This window comes from Pelobates fuscus, chromosome 12, assembly GCF_036172605.1.
Source record: "Pelobates fuscus isolate aPelFus1 chromosome 12, aPelFus1.pri, whole genome shotgun sequence".
Lineage (NCBI taxonomy): Eukaryota > Metazoa > Chordata > Amphibia > Anura > Pelobatidae > Pelobates > Pelobates fuscus.
Genome location: NC_086328.1, coordinates 40,312,828 through 40,331,163, shown reverse-complemented (window position 1 = coordinate 40,331,163; position 18,336 = coordinate 40,312,828). Strand labels below are relative to the sequence as shown.

Below are 18,336 nucleotides of genomic sequence, written 5' to 3'. Positions count from 1 at the left end.
TATTTTTTAGGCTTAACAAGTAGTGTACGACTTGAAATTCTATTCCCCAATATAAGCCCTTTAGATAACCAAACACCATGTTGCAAATGCATGGCGTGTCAAAGATACAATAGTTAGAACAAAATCACACTTTAAGAAATAGAAACGTATTTTTTGTCTTCTTCAAATTAGTTCAGTTAATTGGGTTTGTTATACGATTTCTTATATTTGGATACAAAGATAGGATGATTGCGCACACTATGGTAGCTGGTTCTTTATTGTTGTAAAAGTACCTAGATATTGTAAACATAAAATGCCATCATAGGACAGTATGTATGTACAAAAATAAAAGGTTAAAAAAAATAAAACTATCTTTTTGAATTTGTATTCACTTTTTGTATCACACAGCTTTGTTACAATGCTGCCACCCATCCCATGTGTTCCCTATTGAGGGTTAATAAGTATATAGGGGTGTATATAAAAAATACCCCTCTCTGTCTCATTAGAGATATCTTTGCCAGAAGCTCAAGGAAGCAGGCTGAAGGGTCAGTGTTAGGACCCGCTTAGGGGGGTCTGCCTTGATATTGGCAGGCGGGCATTCCCTCCAATGGCCATTGGAGCAACTAAATGACCTCCATTTGTCTAAATATACATAGGGATTAAAAAGAGAGCGAAGGTAACTTTTTTCTTTGGTTCTTACTATATATTGGGGCTGATGTGTACTGTGGTCATTGCTGCCGCCCAGGAGTGATGGGAGTGAGAGCAGGACTTCTCTTTTTGTATTTGTATTCACTTTTACAACAATACCAAAAGAACCATCTACCATAAAGTGCGCAATCATCCTATCTTTGTATCCAATTGTCTGTATGTAAGTGTTTTAAGGGACTAAGGTGATTAAGGTGATTTTTGGCTGTACTTTTTTACACTTTGTTTTTTACTGCGATTTCTTATTTGCCCAAATTAATGTAGGAATATGTTAAGTAATATAACATGGATACTCCTGAAATTTCCTAAATGTCTGTTACTTAAAATTTCTTTCAATTTCCAAATATGAGGATTTAGTCAAACAGTATCTTATCAAACAAACCACTTTGGAGTACTCTGAAGTAGTGGTGGTCTCTGCAAGATAAACGGTTCAGCCACCTTCTTGTGTGTTTTGTTAATAGAGGTAGGAATGGAAATTGAACAAACACCTGCTTTTACATTTTGGAATACATCCAATTTTGTCCATCTTCATGAATTCATAATTGATCCACAGGAATCAATCCTTATATGTAACACACCAATTGAGGTAAAAAGTATTTTATTTATAAAACCAGCATAGTTAGGTACTTCCATATAAAATAACTAACTTCTTGGACTTGTGGTGCTATTGGAAGGTCCATTTGTATTGGAAAAAGAGAGAGCCTGCTCTCCTCCTTTGCCCTTTGTTACCCGCATGTTTTTATGTTGTTTATTAGGCAGATTGTCTGTCACTCTAGCTTCCATTAAATGTCCATTGGGCAGAGGTTGTCCACTGGTCTCACTGACAAAGACAGAAGGAACCTTTGATAGTAGCTCAAATTTTTGCTGCCTGATAACAGGCCTCAAGTAGCTTTGCTTTAGTCCATGCTCTGAGCCATTCGATAAATCTTTGGGCATGCTCTGGCTAAGGAACAAATTTTCACTCATGGAAGAACTACCAAGATGAGTTTGTGCCACTGGGATTTCCTCCATTGACTCGGCAGAGTCAGAGTGATATTCTGCAGGTGGTCCAGAAGCCTGGATTGGCCGGTTGTTGATGGAGGCAAACACAGGCAAGGACTGTGATTGATAAGCTGGAGATTGTACTGCCCGACCAGGAGGAGTAGGAGAAATTGGACTTTCTGGAATACACAACCAAAGAAGAAAACATAAATACACATGTTCCAACAGTACTTTTAACAAGCAACCTGGTGAATATTGTTAAGAAATGCATTTTTAGATATGCAAAAATAGTTCATTTAATTTACATCCAACCAAACTTTGGAAACATTGGTAAAATACTGATTGTCCCAAAATATTCTAGTTTGGATTTTGAAACCATTGGTGACCAAAAACAAGATCTAAAATGCAGGACCATGGTGGGAAGGCATACAGTTATGTTATAGGTAATAAACTGAACAGAACACACTGCAAACAGACACAAACTGATCTATGGTACATTTTAAGATCCAAACTGTATTGTCAAGACTTGAAAAAATAGGAAAGAACTTGGAGACAAAAATTGTCATTCCAACACACATGGTATCAAAATTATCAGAATGTTATTAAACATGCAGATCTATTTGGTTTTACAATTGGGGCCTTTTGCTAGATTATAATTTTTTTGAAAAATATTTTGTTTTGAGAGCATCAACATGTGCTTAGAAATACAAATCAGAAACCGAAATGGCATAAAAAAATGCAGCCACTAAACTTTCCAGTGAAGAGATTACCAGTACGCAAATTCAGAGTATATATGGAATCCATTTTCACTATATGGCATCATGTATAATGCCAACTACTTAGAGTCAGGGCCGGTGCAAGGATTTTTGCCGCCCTAGGCAAAAGTAAAGTTTGCCGCCCCCCATCCCCCCCCCGATATGACATCACAATGCCCCATGTTAACTAACGCAAGTGCTGCAGTGCCACCGTGTTTACATTAAAAGGCCTGCAGGGACAGGCTTTAGACACCAGAACCACTACATTAAGCTGCAGTGGTTCTGTGGACTAAAGTGTCCCTTTAATGTGAGGTAAATTAGAGATTAGTTCCACAAATAATATACTAGATTGCCTACTTACAATCAGATGAGGATGGTGATAGGCTCTACCTGCAGTCTGGCTCCACTGGTCTGGTGTAGAACAGGCTCTCTGGAGGCTGTTTGTGTTCTGGGAGAACAGGAAGAAGGCTCCATTTTTTTTAAGGCCCTTTGCACAGCTCAAGGTCTGGGCCCCAGGGTCCACCTTCATGTTCCACCAATTAGTTTGTTCACAGGAGTAGGGGATGTCCTGATATGTGTGTAAGGAATGCATTGTGTGAATCTGTGTTTGTATGTGTAAGGGCTGCAATGAGTGTTTCTGTGTATGTACGGGATGCAGTGTGTGCGTCTGTAAGGGGTGCATTGAGTGTGTGTAAGGAATGCATTGTGTGTTTCTGTGTGTGTAAGGGATGCATTGTGTGTAAGGGTTGAATTGCTTGTGTGTGTGTGTCTGTGTGTGTAATGCATTGTGTGTTTTTCTGTGTGCAAGTGTGTGTGTGATGGATGTCAATCTCTCCCCCCTCCCTTGTCACTCTCTTCTCCCCCTCTCCCTCCCTCGTCACTCTCTTCTCAACCCCCCTTGTCCCTCTCTTCTCCCCCCTCTTGTCCCTCTCTTCTCCCCCCTCCTCCCTTGTCACTCTTCTCCCCTGCGTGTCCCTCTCTTCTCCCCCTCCCCACTCTCATTCCCCCTCCTAATCCCGTCAATTCCCCTCCCTGTCAATTTATCCCCCCCCTTTCAATTTATTCCCCCCACCCTGCCTGTCCATTTATCCCCCCCCTCCCTGTCCATTTATTCCCTCCCCCTCCTGTCCATTTATTCCCTCCCCCTCCCTGTCCATTTATTTACCCCCCTCCCTGTCCATTTATTCCCCCCCCTGTCCATTTATCCCCCCCTTCCTGTCCATTTATTCCCCCCTCCCTGTCTGTCCATTTATTCCCCCCACCCTGCCTGTCCATTTATTCCCCCCTCCCTGTCCATTTATTTCCCCCCCTCCCTGTCCATTTATTTCCCCCCCTCCCTGTCCATTTATTTCCCCCCCTCCCTGTCCATTTATTCCCCCCCTCCCTGTCCATTTATTCCCCCCCCTCCCTGTCCATTTATTTCTCCCCCTTCCCTGTCAATTTATTTCTCCCCCCCCGCCCCCCTCTTCATTGATTTCTCCTCCTCCCCTCCCTCTCCATTTATTTCTCCCCCCCTCCCTCTTCATTGATTTCTCCTCCTCCCCTCCCTCTCCATTTATTTCTCCCCCCCTCCCTCTTCATTGATTTCTCCTCCTCCCCTCCCTCTCCATTTATTTATCTCCCCCCCCCCCTCTCTATTTATTCCCCCCCACCCTCCCCTACCTGTATAGTAGCGTGGCCGAGCTCTGTATCATGGTCCGCGGGTACAGGGAGCTTTTGTTTCCTGTACCCGGCGGACTAACAGGAAGTGAACACCAGTGTTCACTTCCTGTTAGTCCGTCCGAGTACAGGAGACAGATGCTCCCTGTACCGGCGGACTATACTGCGCTCGGTCACGCTACAGAGAGGGAGTGACAGGAGGGAGCGCTGAGCGCTTCCCTCCTGTCAGCCCCCTCCCTCTCCTCATGCTGCGCCCAGGCGGTGCGCCCTCATGGACGCACCAGCCCGGGTAAAGCTGCAGCCGCCTGAGGCTCTCTACAGAGCGCTCGGGCGGCTGCAGCATTAGGGGGGCCGGCGCTCCTGGCGGCGCCCCTTCCCAAGGGGCGCCCTAGGCGGCTGCCTAGTCCGCCTTACAGGTAGCGCCGGCCCTGCTTAGAGTCTACGATCTCTCATTTCCTTGTTCCACTTGTCCTAACATGTATTGCCTCTAATTATGGATGCTGCACACACATTGAATAAACTTAGTTCTGAACTTTCTGAATAAAAAAATAAAATATAGAGTAAAAATGGAAGAGTCAGCAAGTTGTCTTAATTATGGGAGTACGAAAAACTTACTGTGCAATGATTTTATTGGCCAGGTTAAAGCAATTAAAAATGAAAATCTACAACCATTTATAACTTAAATAGATGTGCTATTTAGCTAACATATAAATTGGGCAATGGGCCACAATACTCAAAATTACCATACTAGAAATTAAAGGGACACGTCACTACCCAGATTAAAAAAAATCACTTCGTATATATCCCAAATGAAAAAAACGCATGCATTTAATTATGCATTTATTGGGGATACATGTAAAACAGCTTGCTATAGCTACAGATCTCTTGTCTGAAGCCTTTACAAGCGCCCCTTTTATCCCAGCCTAACCAGCCCAGCCTGTCCAATCACAAACTGTGCTCTGAGCAATTGCTGCCTCTTGCGTTTAGCTTCACTGTGCAAAACTATCAGTAAGTAACTATCTTTGTTTTTGTTGTGCTATAAACCGCTGCATAAAACTTGTTTGGACATAGCAGAGTCCACATTAAAATATTGCAGATTAAGATATATGGTGCATGTCAAAAGGTACAGCACATTATTATTTTTTTTTTAAATTCTTTATTTTCATTGTGCATGAAAGAACAACAGGCATAGAGGGCCACGATAGCTGCTGCATGCATTTTCATAACATGTTAACATAGTATGGCGTAATAGATCAAACAGCACTTTTTTTTTTTATAATGAGAATACATAAAGAGAGAACCTGTTCGATAGCATTGGTAAATTAGGTTAAGTTTGTGTAGCTCGTCTCGCCTATAGTTAGTGTTAGTTTGTTTGGGGTTCAGTTTAACTTCTCGCTAGAGGAATAATTGATGGATAGGCTACGTATAATGTGAGAGTCGTACATTTTACATATTGGCTTAAGTATTCGTTCGGTTCAGGGGTATTAACCCGCGTATGTGTCTGCTTATCCCGCTAGAGTGAGCATTTTTTAAAACTATGATAACAGCAAGTGTTTAGCTGACATCGATTAGCTACGTCAGTATCAGGAGCCAGTGGTAGCGTTTGTTGTGAGTGGCTAGGTCTGTAGCCTCTTAAGTGTCGCTGTATAATTAAAGATGGGGGGGAGGGGAAATATATATGCTTCGTATATCTAGTGTGTCATCTCTCTCTAGACTAAATTGTCCAATGTGCGCTATATCCCTCAGCACAGGTTTGGCACCACCTTGAGGTACACACCGGTAGCCTGAGCAAACATTTACTTTCGCGCTCATTAAGGACATCGCGGCTAAACATTATAAATATCGTAAATACATGGGGCATGCAGGTTGGGGCACAATTGTCGAAGGAGATAGACTCACATATACAAAAGGCTATTAATTACACAACTTAAAATCTGAAAGTGATGACATTGGCTCTGTTCCTGTTCTACAACATAAGTTATGTTTGAGCTAAGTTGGCAATCTGTTTTTCAGACAAATGCTAGGTTGTTCAGTGAAAACATGTTAACAACCTACTCACGATAGTTTACACAAAAACAAAAACAACTGGGTTGGAGTCCGGCTTCAAGTGGTAGCCTTGGCGTACGGGTCCGAAGTCCTCTCCCGGGGGATAAACTCTGGGGCATTCACGGCATTACCTCCAAGTGTGTTTGTGCGGTCTGTTGGGTGCGGCGGGATTGTGAGCGAGCCTGCGGGTAAGTTGAGTATGCCCAATGTCCCAACCGCTTCTTGCATGTCTCGTATAACGTGTTTGGAATCCCCTTTGTCGATGTGTATGGTGCAGCTGGGTCCCCAGCGATACCTGATTTGGTGGAGCCGAAGCAAGGCCGTGAATGTGTGCATGGATCTTCTCCACGCTAGTGTCCCGCCTGAAAGGTCTGCGAAGAAGGAGAGGGTCATCCCTTCGAAGTGGTAGGTGGCTTGTTTTCTTGTGGCTTCCAGCACCGCTCTCTTGTCTTTGGCGGATTGAAACTGGACTATTAAGTCCCTCGGGGCAGCCAGTGGGGCCTTCGCTGGTGTTGGTACGCGGAAAAGGCCTTCCGGGGCGATTGCTTTTGCCGCTTTAGGGGTCAGTAGTTCGGTAATGAGCCGTCTGATAAAGTGTGGAAGTTCTTCGTCGGGTATTGAGTCGGCGACTCCCCAGAGCCTTAAATTATTTCTGCGGTTCTTGTCTTCCTGAGCAGAGATTTGTTGCTCATGCTGCCAGGATTTTTGTTGTAGCGCCTGGACCGCCGTTTGGAGGTCTGCTAGCTGGGTGGTGTGGTCAGTGTAGGAGGCTTCCACCGCTCTCAGCCTCGCCGTTATGCCCTTAATGTCTGTTCTTATGAGGGCCACGTCGGCCGCAATTTTCTCGTGGTGGGTCGCCATTAGTTCCCCGATCACCTGGAGTGGAGGTTTTCGTGTGAGTTGGCGCCTGTGTTGTTGCTGGGGCTGGTTTGGCCACCATGGAAGCACTCCCTTCCTCGTCTGATGAGCCATCCGTGAAGTCGGAGCAGCCGCCGTGCAGGTACGCCATCTTGGTCTCCGCCGCCTCGTGCGCTAGCCGCCACAGTTCCCCGATAGCCCTGTTCTGGCGGGGGCTATCCGGTTTAGCTTTTTTATTTTTGCGACCCATCTGGTTCTTGCGGGTTCCGGCGAGTTTAAGTTGGGTGTGTGAGCCCTTAAGTCTCGGTTGTTTGGCTTTCTGGCCCGGAGGTCTGCGGCCATGCGACCGTCCGCTTCAAGCTCTTGGCTCCGCCTCACAGCACATTATTTTTAATAACAAGATAAATAAAAATATATGTTAATAAGGGCCTAGAGGTCCACAATCAACTAATCGTGCATCTTAGAAACCATAAGGCTTAAGTAAAAAGTAGGACAATTATCCTGTATGTGTGCGTGGCTTGTGGCCCTCTGTCGTCTGCTTGTCTGTCTGCTTTTAGGGTGGGGGTATCACGGCTGGTTATGAGCTGTCAGCTGGTAGAATGGCTGGGCCTCTGTGCGTAAGGGACGTCTGCCAGTGGTAATTTGGGTATGGGGGTGGGGTGTGGGGGTGTCAGATTGGATGCCTTTTGCTAATCGTTAGCTTACGGAGCCAGTGGAGGTAAAACAAAATCATAACAGAACAACAGTGAACATATTAAACAGGAGAAAATGAGAAATAAGGATACAGATTTCACACATTAAGCATGCAAGGTAGGCATGGGTGCGCGCGGTCGTGCCCCTCAGGGTGGAGGATCGTTGTGCTGTGATGTCGCGCTCTGGGTACAAATGGGGTTAGGATGGTTGGCTTGCTGGTGTGTGAGGTGCATCTGGTATACCCAGCATTCGGAACAAGGCTGGCACTTAAGTAAGGTGCGTGAGGGAGTGGGCTTTGCCTCCTTTCTCTGCTATAAGCCTGCGTGTGCCCCATTTGCAAGGCACATTGTGCTCCCTCAGGCGTTGGGTAACATGTTGGAGGGACTGTCTCCATATGGTGGTGTGATGGGACACTTGGTAAAAGGTAAGTTGACAGCCTTCAAATGCTGTGGTAGAAGTCCCCTTGGTTGCCATCATGACAATCCCTCTGTCCGAGTCCCGAACAAATTTTATCAAAATGTCCATGGGTGTTTCCTTTGGCGCCCTGGGGACCATTGGTAAACAAAAGCAATAGTCCATCACGACTAACTTCATCTGCTTTGGGGGTAGGAGTGAGGCCAGAAGCCTACGAATAGAATGAGGTATCTCTTCGTTGGTGACAGTTTCAGGGACCTCTCTGATTCTCACATTCTTGGCCTTGATCCTGTCATTCAGGTTGGCCATGCGGTGGAGCATGTCAGTGTTGCTCTTTTGCACTGTGCTGAGAGCTGCATCCGTGACAGATTGGGCCACCTTTGTGGTGTCTACTACTTCTCCCTTAACAGTGGCAATCCTGCTGGACAGTGTGGCCACCTCCTCCCTTACCCCTGGCATGTCAGCTTGAAACTTTGCCCTAAGTTCATGGAGTAGGGCTTTAATGTCAGCCTTATTTGAAGGGGCTGTGTATCCACCAGCAGAGGGCCCTGGGCGACTGTAGGTACCTTAGTGAAGGTTGAAAGCTGTTCAGGGAGGCTGTCCTCATTCGAGAACGCCAAGGTGGAGGCAGCATCCGGTGCCATTTTAGGTTGTTCAGGCCTGGCTGCCCGTCGCATAAAAGTGCAGATATCTCAAGATTCGGGGCTCGGATCGGCCCGCTATTTTTTGGTCTTTTTCCCCATTGGCAGTGAGGTCTTAGGCACTGTATGCCAGGCTCTTAGGGCAGGTAAGGGTGGCTAGTAGCCGCTGTTGCCTGCTCGTGCGGAGCTTTAGCTTTGTGCATCTAAATCGGAAGGTCGCTGGCTCCACCCTCCCCTCCCCCCCAAGGTTAGTTTTTTAACAGTGCCAATTTCTATTGAAATCTTCACTTTTTTTAAAAAGTGAACACAGTTCTCAAACATAAAGCATTTCAGCGAGCTGAAGTGCTTTAGAAATCTAGAGTGTCGCTTTTACAAAACAAAATGAACAAGTACATAAGCGATAAATGTGGAGAGCTTATTGGCACTAATATACTTGGTTGTTTGTCAACAGGAATTCAGCTCTAGAACATGCAGGATACAAACAGAAAATAAACGCAAACTACATAGCTTGAAAGGGATACTTCAAGACCACAGCTAAATACAGATGTTAAGTATCACTTATATGTTTGACTCACACAACACTGCACACAGTTTATCAGTCACAGTGGGTCAATTTTGGCCCAGGTATCGAGGAATATTAGGGTTTCTCCAATACCAGCATTGATACAGACCCTGCTAATGTAACTGTTACATGATATAATTATTCATTTATGGTCCTCTATGTCCAAGATGACCATGACTCAATTAATAATGTGGGATGGGTTTAAATATAATAACTGTTTATATATTTAGGTTTCCTACCATTATTTGTGCGAGGTGGCAGAGGAAATACGTGTTGTGGAGGTCCATCTTCGGAATGGTTTTCTGTTGCTCTTGGTGAGACTTGATTCGATTTTTTTCTTTTCTTCTTCTTCTTCTAGTAAAAATAATAAGAATTACATTAAAAAGAGACTACTTTTACCAATACAACTAATGTCCTAATATAACATGTCTACACATAAGCAATCTTCTACTTGATTCATTCCAGGTTGAAGAGGCAGGAAATGCTCAAGTGATCCATCATACAGAAACTTACATACTAACTCAGCCAAGGCTTTTTTTCTTATGTTAGTGCTACACAGTAATATGGACCACACCTGCCTGATCAGTTTATATATTTAATACTATAATTGAGTATCACCCAACCTTTTTAATGAGGACGAAATGTCAGCCATAACCCAAGTCCAGTCCACATCAAATCAATGATCAATTTTATGTGCACACTAGAAACTACACTAAACAGACTCTTGGATAACTATATTGGATTTAAAAAAAAACCTGATTCAAATTACATAGTTGCACTTTTTAACTGTATCAAACCCAGAAAATGTGTGAGCAGTGCATACTTCAAAACCTTGAAGCTTTTGAATTCAGAATTTATTCAGAGGCCTATCATTAATTACAAAGGGAAAACATTGGGGAACCAAATGAACAAAAAGTCCAATCAAAGAGATCCTAAACTTGTAAAATTGTAACGCCAAATCTTCTAGGACCTAATGTTTCTATCACTCTTCACATCGAATTATGTAATGAAATAAAGCACTGTAACAATTCAAAGAATTTCTGGGCAGGAATGACATGATTAAGGCTAAATGTCAGGAAATATCTATAATCCAGTAATCTGGTAATGGAAGACAATAGTCCCCCTAGGGGCACATAAAGGTTCATGGACCAATTGTGAGATCAGAACATTGTGACCGGCCCACGGACATGGAATCAGCTGTATGTGCCTCCACCAGCTAAAGTCATTAGCACTGCTCACTTAAACCTCTATGAAAAAGGACTAAAAGAGACAGTAAAACGAGAGTTATTAGACATATGTTAAAGTAAAGAGACATCAGGAACAAAGACTAATTAACTAACAAGGGGAAAATAAAGAGATAGGAAACAATTGAAGAGAGAGGAGAAAAGGTTTTGAGCGGGAGACAAATAGAGCATCATGACTGATTTTTGCCTACGGTGGCAAAAATCCTTGTGTCGACCCGGGAACAATTCCACCAGGTTATTGTCAAGTGTACTCTGGACGCAGTAAATAACTGCCTGGCCTGGTTGACAAATGTTGTCAATGGAGAGTATCAATAATGAAAACTATTGATTGTTATTGTAATTAACCCAGTGAGTGGATTTCAACAATAATAGCTGTGAAATGTTAGTATAATGGTGGATGCGCCTTTTTACCTCACATTTGCAGAGGAACTGTCACTTCACTAAATGTAAGCTATTGGTTGTGCAAAAGTTTTCTAAAATATATTTTCTATCATTACACTTTAATTGCATACTTTGTCAGCCAGGTCATAGTATGTAAATTAGTTAACTCTTGCAATGGTACTGCAACTGAGAATTCATGTATTGAATTTCTTTCTTAGACGTACACTCTCAAGGTTTAAAGGGGTGGGCGAAGGAAATGGTGTAATAGTCTTTACTCGAGTGAAGGAACAAAAAGGAGAAGAACTATCACAGAAGTAAAAGTTCTTTGTTCCAGTCGATATACAGCATGTAAAACACTATAGTCACCAAAATAAATTTAGCTTAATGAAGCAGTTTTGTTGTATAGGATATGCCCCTGCAGTCTCACTGCTCAATTATCTGCCATTTAAGAGTTAAATCACTTTGTTTGCATCCCTAGTCACACCTCACTGCATGTGACATACCCAGCCTTACTAAACACTTCCTGTAAAGAGTTATCTAATGTTTAAACTGCCTTTATTGCAAATTATGTTTAATTTAGATTTTTTCTTATTTCCTGCTCTATTAATAGCTTGCTAAACCCTGCAGGAGCCTCCTGTATTTAACTAAAGTTCAATTTACAGAGCAGGAGATATACATTTTTAAAATAAGTTAAATCTGATTAAAATTAAACGATTTTGTTTTCATGCAGGCTGTGTAAGTCACAGCCAGGCGAGGTGTGACTAAGGCTTCATAAACAAAAGAAAAGTGATTTAACTGCTAAGTGGCAGAGAATTGAGAAGCTAAAACCATCAGCGTCATGATCTACACAAAAACTGCTCCATTAAGCCATTTTATTGACTATAGTGCCCTTTTAAATATTGTTAATATTAAAATAATGACTTCTCTACTACAATTCTGTCACTTATTTCCAGTCAATATACTGCATGTTAATCCACAATAATATAGGAATTAACGTTTCTGCCTAGCAGTAGGCCTTTATCAGTCTTGAAATGTCCAATCATACTTATTTTGTTATATTCGATTATTATTTTATATTCCTATTGAGTTTTTATTTGTATGCAATTTGGGGAATATGCATGGTCCCTAATAATGAAAGGCAGGGGGGAGGATAAGGTTCTCCTAAAAATATTAATTGATAATACCACCATTATGCCGAGAACTAAAAGGGATAGAAATGGGCAAATTCTACCATAGCTCAAAGATAGCCTGGTGATTTAAATACCGTATATACTCGAGTATAAGCCGACCCGAATATAAGCCGAGGCCCCTAATTTTATCCCAAAAAACTGGGAAAACTTATTGACTCGAGTATAAGACTAGGGTGGGAAATGCAGCAGCTACTGGTAAATTTCTAAATAAAATTAGATCCTAAAAAAAATATATTAATTGAATATTTATTTACAGTGTGTGTATAATGAATGCAGTGTGTGCGTATGTGTGTGTGTATGAGTGCAGCGTGTGTGTATGAGTGCAGTGTGTGTATGAGTGCAGTGTGTGTGTGCATGAATGCAGTGTGTGTGTGCATGAATGCAGTGTGTGAATGCAGTGTGTGCAGGGCCGGTGCAAGGATATTTGCCGCCGTAGGCAAAAAAATTTTTGCCGCCCCCTCCCCCCCCATATGTCCTGACTTCCCCTCCTCCTCCCTCAGTGGTCCTTACCTCCCCACCCCCGTGTTCCTTCACTCCCCCCCCCAGTGGTCCTGACTCACCCCTCCCCTAGTGGTCCTTACTTCCCCCTCCCCTCCCATAGTGGTCCTTATCCCACCCCCTCCCTCTCATAGTGGTCCTTATCCCCCTTCTCCCTCCCATAGTGTTCCTTATCCCCCCCCATCCCTCCCATAGTGGTCCATATACCCCCCCCCTCCCTCCCATAATGGTCCTTATACCCCCCCTCCCTCCCATAGTGGTCCTTATCCCACCCCCTCCCATAGTGGTCCTTATACCCCCCTCCCTCCCATAGTGGTCCTTATACCCCCCCTCCCTCCCATAGTGGTCCTTATCCCACCCCCTCCCATAGTGGTCCTTATACCCCCCTCCCTCCCATAGTGGTCCTTATACCCCCCCTCCCTCCCATAGTGGTCCTTATACCCCCCTCCCTCCAATAGTGGTCCTTATCCCCCCTCCCTCCCTCCCATAGTGGTCCTTATCCCCCCCTCCCTCCCATAGTGGTCCTTATACCCCCCTCCCTCCCATAGTGGTCCTTATACCCCTCCTCCCTCCCATAGTGGTCCTTATACCCCCCTCCCTCCCATAGTGGTCCTTATCCCCCCCCTCCCTCCCATAGTGGTCCTTATCCCCCCCCTCCCTCCCATAGTGGTCCTTATCCCCCCCCTCCCTCCCATTGTGGTCCTTATCCCCCCCTCCCTCCCATAGTGGTCCTTACCCCCCCCCCCTCTCCCTCCCATAGTGGTCCTTATACCCCCCCTCCCTCCCATAGCGGTCCTTATACCCCCCTCCCTCCCATAGTGGTCCTTAACCCACCCCCTCCCTCCCATAGTGGTCCTTATACCCCCCCCCCCTCCCATAGTGGTCCTTATACCCCTTTTTTTATTATTATTAATTTTTTTTTATTTATTTATTTATTCGTCCCCCCTCCCTGCTTGATACATGGCAGGGAGGGGGGCTCTCCTTCCCTGGTGGTCCAGTGGCAGTTCAGTGGGGGGGAGAGGGGGGCTGGCAGAGCTGTAACTTACCTGTTCTGCAGCTCCTGTCAGCTCTCTCCTCCTCCGCGCGGTCTGTGCAGCTCCCTCTGTCAGCTCACAGTGTAAGTCTCGCGAGAGCCGCGGCTCTCGCGAGACTTACACTGGGAGCTGACCGAGGTGCTGAACGGACGGCGCAGAGGAGGAGAGAGCTGACAGGAGCTGCAGAACAGGTAAGTACAGCTCTGCCAGCCCCTCTCTCCCCCCAGTCTGTATTATGGCAATGCAAATTGCCATAATACAGACTCTGACTCGAGTATAAGCCGAGTTGGGGTTTTTCAGTCCAAAAAATGGGCTGAAAAACTCGGCTTATACTCGAGTATATACGGTAATCATTGTCCAAGAGGATAAAGAATTATTGAAGCTGATTTGATATGTCGCATTTTTTTCTTTTCCAGTGTGACCTATTTTTCTGCACTTTATGGCCTTTATTAACAACCACCTCCAATCGAGTTATATTAATCAGCATCCAGCTCTTAAAGTGGCTCTGTCACCTAAAACTTACCTTTCTCCTATTGTTGCCTCTTCGCTTCCAAAGTAGACACTACTTTGTCTTACTTATTTTTCCTAAGCTTGACAAATGTTATAAAAAGGTGGAGTTTTTAAGTATACGTTTCTAATCTTTAAATTGGGTCGAGACATAATATATGACAACTTCATATTTAGATAGCACGGGCGGCCAAAAGGTTATAGAAGTCATATAAGATAACTGAACCATACGATACCTGTAGTACCCAATAATGTGAAAGTTTGCCATGATATATGCAATCTGTATGTTTGTAACCCCTCTCCTTTTCTTTTTTCTGTACCCCTTTCTTAAATACTTTTTGAAAAATTAATAAAAAATTCTATTTGCAAAAAAAAGGTGGAGTTTAATCAAGCTCCACATTCTTTGTCACAGAACATTCTCCCACAATACTACCTTCTGTCCTGACCTTCCTTCGCTGCCTTGCGAAATCTTCATCTCATTTTAACTCAAAACCACGCCCACATCCATTATGTTATATCATGATCATTAAAACTAAAATTAAACTTAATAATGAACTGATTAACTTTATGTGGCTGGGAAGTGCTGTCATAATACTTTCACATGGAAACTGCACTTGTTATCTTACAGATATTACCACAGGCACTGAACATACGTGACAGGCATCTCAATGACAGTTCTGTTTTAAAGCAGAGGGTGGTCAAATGGCAGTATGATAGAACTACAAATCCCATGATGCTTTGTAATCCTGAGTGCTCGAGGGAGACACTAGGCCCCCTTGTTTAGTTTAATAGTTTCCTCCTGCAGGGCATGGATGGGGGCACACGGAGGATACTATGTTCAATATGAACTGTGCCAGGTTCCCCTTTATTGGATTAGCAACCCAGATGTTTGTGTTTATTTATAACTGTTCGCTGTTAAGTAGACATGTTCCTACTTAAGGCACGGCAGATAGGGGCAGGATGGAAGATTTAACATCCCTTATTTACAAATACTAAGTATTTTTTACTTAGTATTAGTAACGCTGTCTGAAGGGCCAATATTTCAAAAGGGAAGGGCTCTTATTTCAGCGATTTCCAAAAAGGCGTTATCTACTGAAGAGCTCACTAATTTGGTACCTTTAAATATGGCAATCCCAGAAGGATACAGTTTAGAGAGTAATCTATTAAGCGGTTGCAAGATGCAGCCGCAGCATTAATCAGGATTTCATTTATCTGAATGAAGTTTTGAAGTGAAAATAATGGCCAAATTTCATTAGAAAACGAATGGATAAATAAACTAAATTCGGTTCAGTTGAATCAAAATTGTTGGTGGCGCCCATGCGAAGAATTAGCAAAGTTATAGGTAAGGGGAGGGAATTTTGGAGCAAAGAAATATGGAAAAGGAGAAGTTAGGACTCCAAAGGTAATTTTTTTTACGTGTGACAGAGCCACTTTAAAAGCTCTTTTTTCTCACATCTCAACGTGTAACCTCACCTGTTTAACTTCAGTCATGCATCAAGTTATGAAGCAAATGTAGCCAATAAATATTCTGATATTACAACTACGGAATTTAGCCCAACATTTAAGTGGCACCTATGTTTAGGCAACAATAACAGAACAGAACATTGAAATAACAGAGGAACACACAAGTTGGATTAAAAAAAAATAATTTTATAATGTTAAAACAAACATGCAACAGATTTGAACATATGTCAGAACTGAGCAAACATAACTAATCTTTTGGCTTCCATCTGTCACAATTCCCATTTCCCAGTGTACTGATAACATACCTTCTGGGCAATTTGGATCAGGGAAAATCAAATATTATTAAGTGACCTTGACAATCAAGTGTGGATACTTAATTACAAATGTGTAGAGGAGGGCTAGACATAGGACATCATAAACCAAGCATGAATTTAATCCAAACAGATGGCAAGGAATATCGTTTATATAACAGGAAATTAGGAATTTTCTCTGAGGTAAAACACACACATTAGCTAGCGGACATATTAAAAATATTTTACTATCTCATGTAAATCTGCTCACATTGCACTCCAAAACATACTGAAACACCCTTAGAACATTCAGCTAGCAGCTTTGCATCTAACAAATAAATTTTATAAAATTAGAAACTCAAAAAAAAATAAGGTAGAAAAACATGTTCGTATTGGACCCACAAAATAGCCTACCTCAACAAACAAAGTGGCACTGTCATCTTAAAAATACTATTTCTATGAATCAAGTTAAAACAAAAATGTATGTATGTTAATATTTGTTTAATCTCACCTATCTATAGGAATTAGGTGTGTTTGGAATTACCACTGGGATTGGCCAACTTTGAACATGAGCTGACAAACATGGCAAGTCAGTAGCCCCCCAATACTCCATAATTATAATGCAAAGAAATTACTTTTGAAAACTTTGCAAATTTATGAATAATATCAAGAATAAAAAAAACTGAACTATCACATTGACATTGCATTGAATTGGTATTCAGACCCTTTGCTATTACACTTGAAATTTAGCTCTGATGCTCAGGACTTCAGGTTCACAGGACAATGATCCTAACACAACCAAGACAACACAAGAGTGGCTTAGGGACAACTCTGCAAATATCCTAGAGCCTGGACGTAAACCCAATCGAACATCTCTAGAGAGACCAGAAAATGGCTATCTACTGACAGTCCTCATCCAACCCGACAGAGCTTCAGAGGATCTGCAGAGATAATGGAAGAAACTGCCCAAATCAAGGTGTGCAAAGCTTGTCACGTCATACATAAATATACTTGAGGCTGTAACTGCTGACAAAGGTGCTTCAACTAAAAAGACCTAAGAGTCTGAATACATTGTGATATTTCTGTTTAATATATTTGCAATGGTGGTTTTTGCTTTGCCATTATGAGGTATTGAGTATAGTTAGATATAAAAACAAAAAAAAAACACAATCATAGAATAAGGATGAACCTTAAGAAAATATGAAACAAATGCATTCCTGAGTGCATTGTATGTGTGTTTGTTTTTTAACTGGTTGTTTTAAGGGTTTGTAATCTCTGTTATCCTCCATGCAGATAGCAATCAAAGAGAAAAGATTATTATACTGATGTGGACCTTTATAATACAAATACTGTCACCCTGCAGTGAGTACAACAGTTAGCCCCAGAAGCATTTGTAGACAGTTATAATTAAACATTTTAACTTTAATTTCAGTTTTAATGTAACTTGTTTTTTAAATGTTTTTGTGTTGCATTGACAATTGGACTGCTTGTAGTAAGACTGTGTACTGTAAGGCATGTGTGACACAATTCTGCATTTCTGGTTCCAACAGTCAAACATGGAGAAGAAGGAATGAGACATTAACAACTCAAGTGTTCCCTCTCTTATAAACACATAGTGGTTTGAACTCGACATTTTTAATTTTGGCACTACAAGATTGACTTCCAATATTCAAACATGTCCAGTTTCTTTAGTAATATTTTTAGCTCAGGTAAGAAATCTCTTTCTGTTATTCGGTACCATTAACAATAGTTTTTGTTTGCAGAAAATCCTCCAGTTAGTTCAGTTCAAGCAATATCCATGGCTGAGTTGATGTTGAATAATATGTACTTCTACGAGCATTCAGCTTAGCTTGTATCTGAGCTGTATCGGCAGTAAATCGCCAGTTTCGCAGACACTTGTTCTTTCATTCTTAGCTCAACCTTGGCTTGCCTGTCCTCGTTTTGTCCTCAGGAGTGTTGGTTTCTTCAAATCGTTTGATGGTCTTGGTCAATGCAGTTAAAGACACTTGGTTAATTAGGTTCCATGCTAGCTTATTCAGACAATATCGAGCAAAGGCACTTTAATACTTAGGACAATATTTGAAGACTGTGTCATTTATATTCCAGACTTTTGATTATTTGGGTTTTGAAAGGAAATTCCCTTGCTTCAGATAACTATTTCATCTATCATTTATAAATGACATTTTGGACTGCAGTTAACTTATGATTATTTGAAAGATGTGGTCTGCAGTAGACACATTTAAAAGTTTGGCATTCTGATTAGATTTTACTCAGATTCTGTTATTGCCTGAATTGGGCTTCCAAATGTGAAGACACCTTCTGTAGTTATCTATTTGATATAATTATTTAAAATGCCCTGCTCTATAAATTAACAATAGAAAAGATGCTCAAAGATAGACTCTTGCGTAGCATTCACTGCACTCTTTTTTGCATTT

The 18,336-nt window shown here is 42.3% G+C and overlaps 1 protein-coding gene across 3 annotated transcripts in view; it reads right to left on the bottom strand.

Moving 5' to 3' along the window:
- Positions 1-1,265: 1,265 nt before the first annotated feature.
- Positions 1,266-18,336, bottom strand: part of ZDHHC1 (zinc finger DHHC-type containing 1) — a 40,985-nt gene continuing 23,914 nt past the window's right edge. For 2 of the 3 annotated variants that reach the window (XM_063437342.1, XM_063437341.1), the window contains exons 11-12: positions 9,533-9,647; positions 1,266-1,844 (exon numbers count right to left, since the gene is read on the bottom strand). In XM_063437342.1, the coding sequence (XP_063293412.1) occupies positions 1,327-1,844; positions 9,533-9,647 (633 nt within the window). In that variant the 3' untranslated portion in view covers positions 1,266-1,326. The remainder of the gene's footprint in view (positions 1,845-9,532; positions 9,648-18,336) is intronic. The other variant, XM_063437343.1, reaches the window with a different exon arrangement.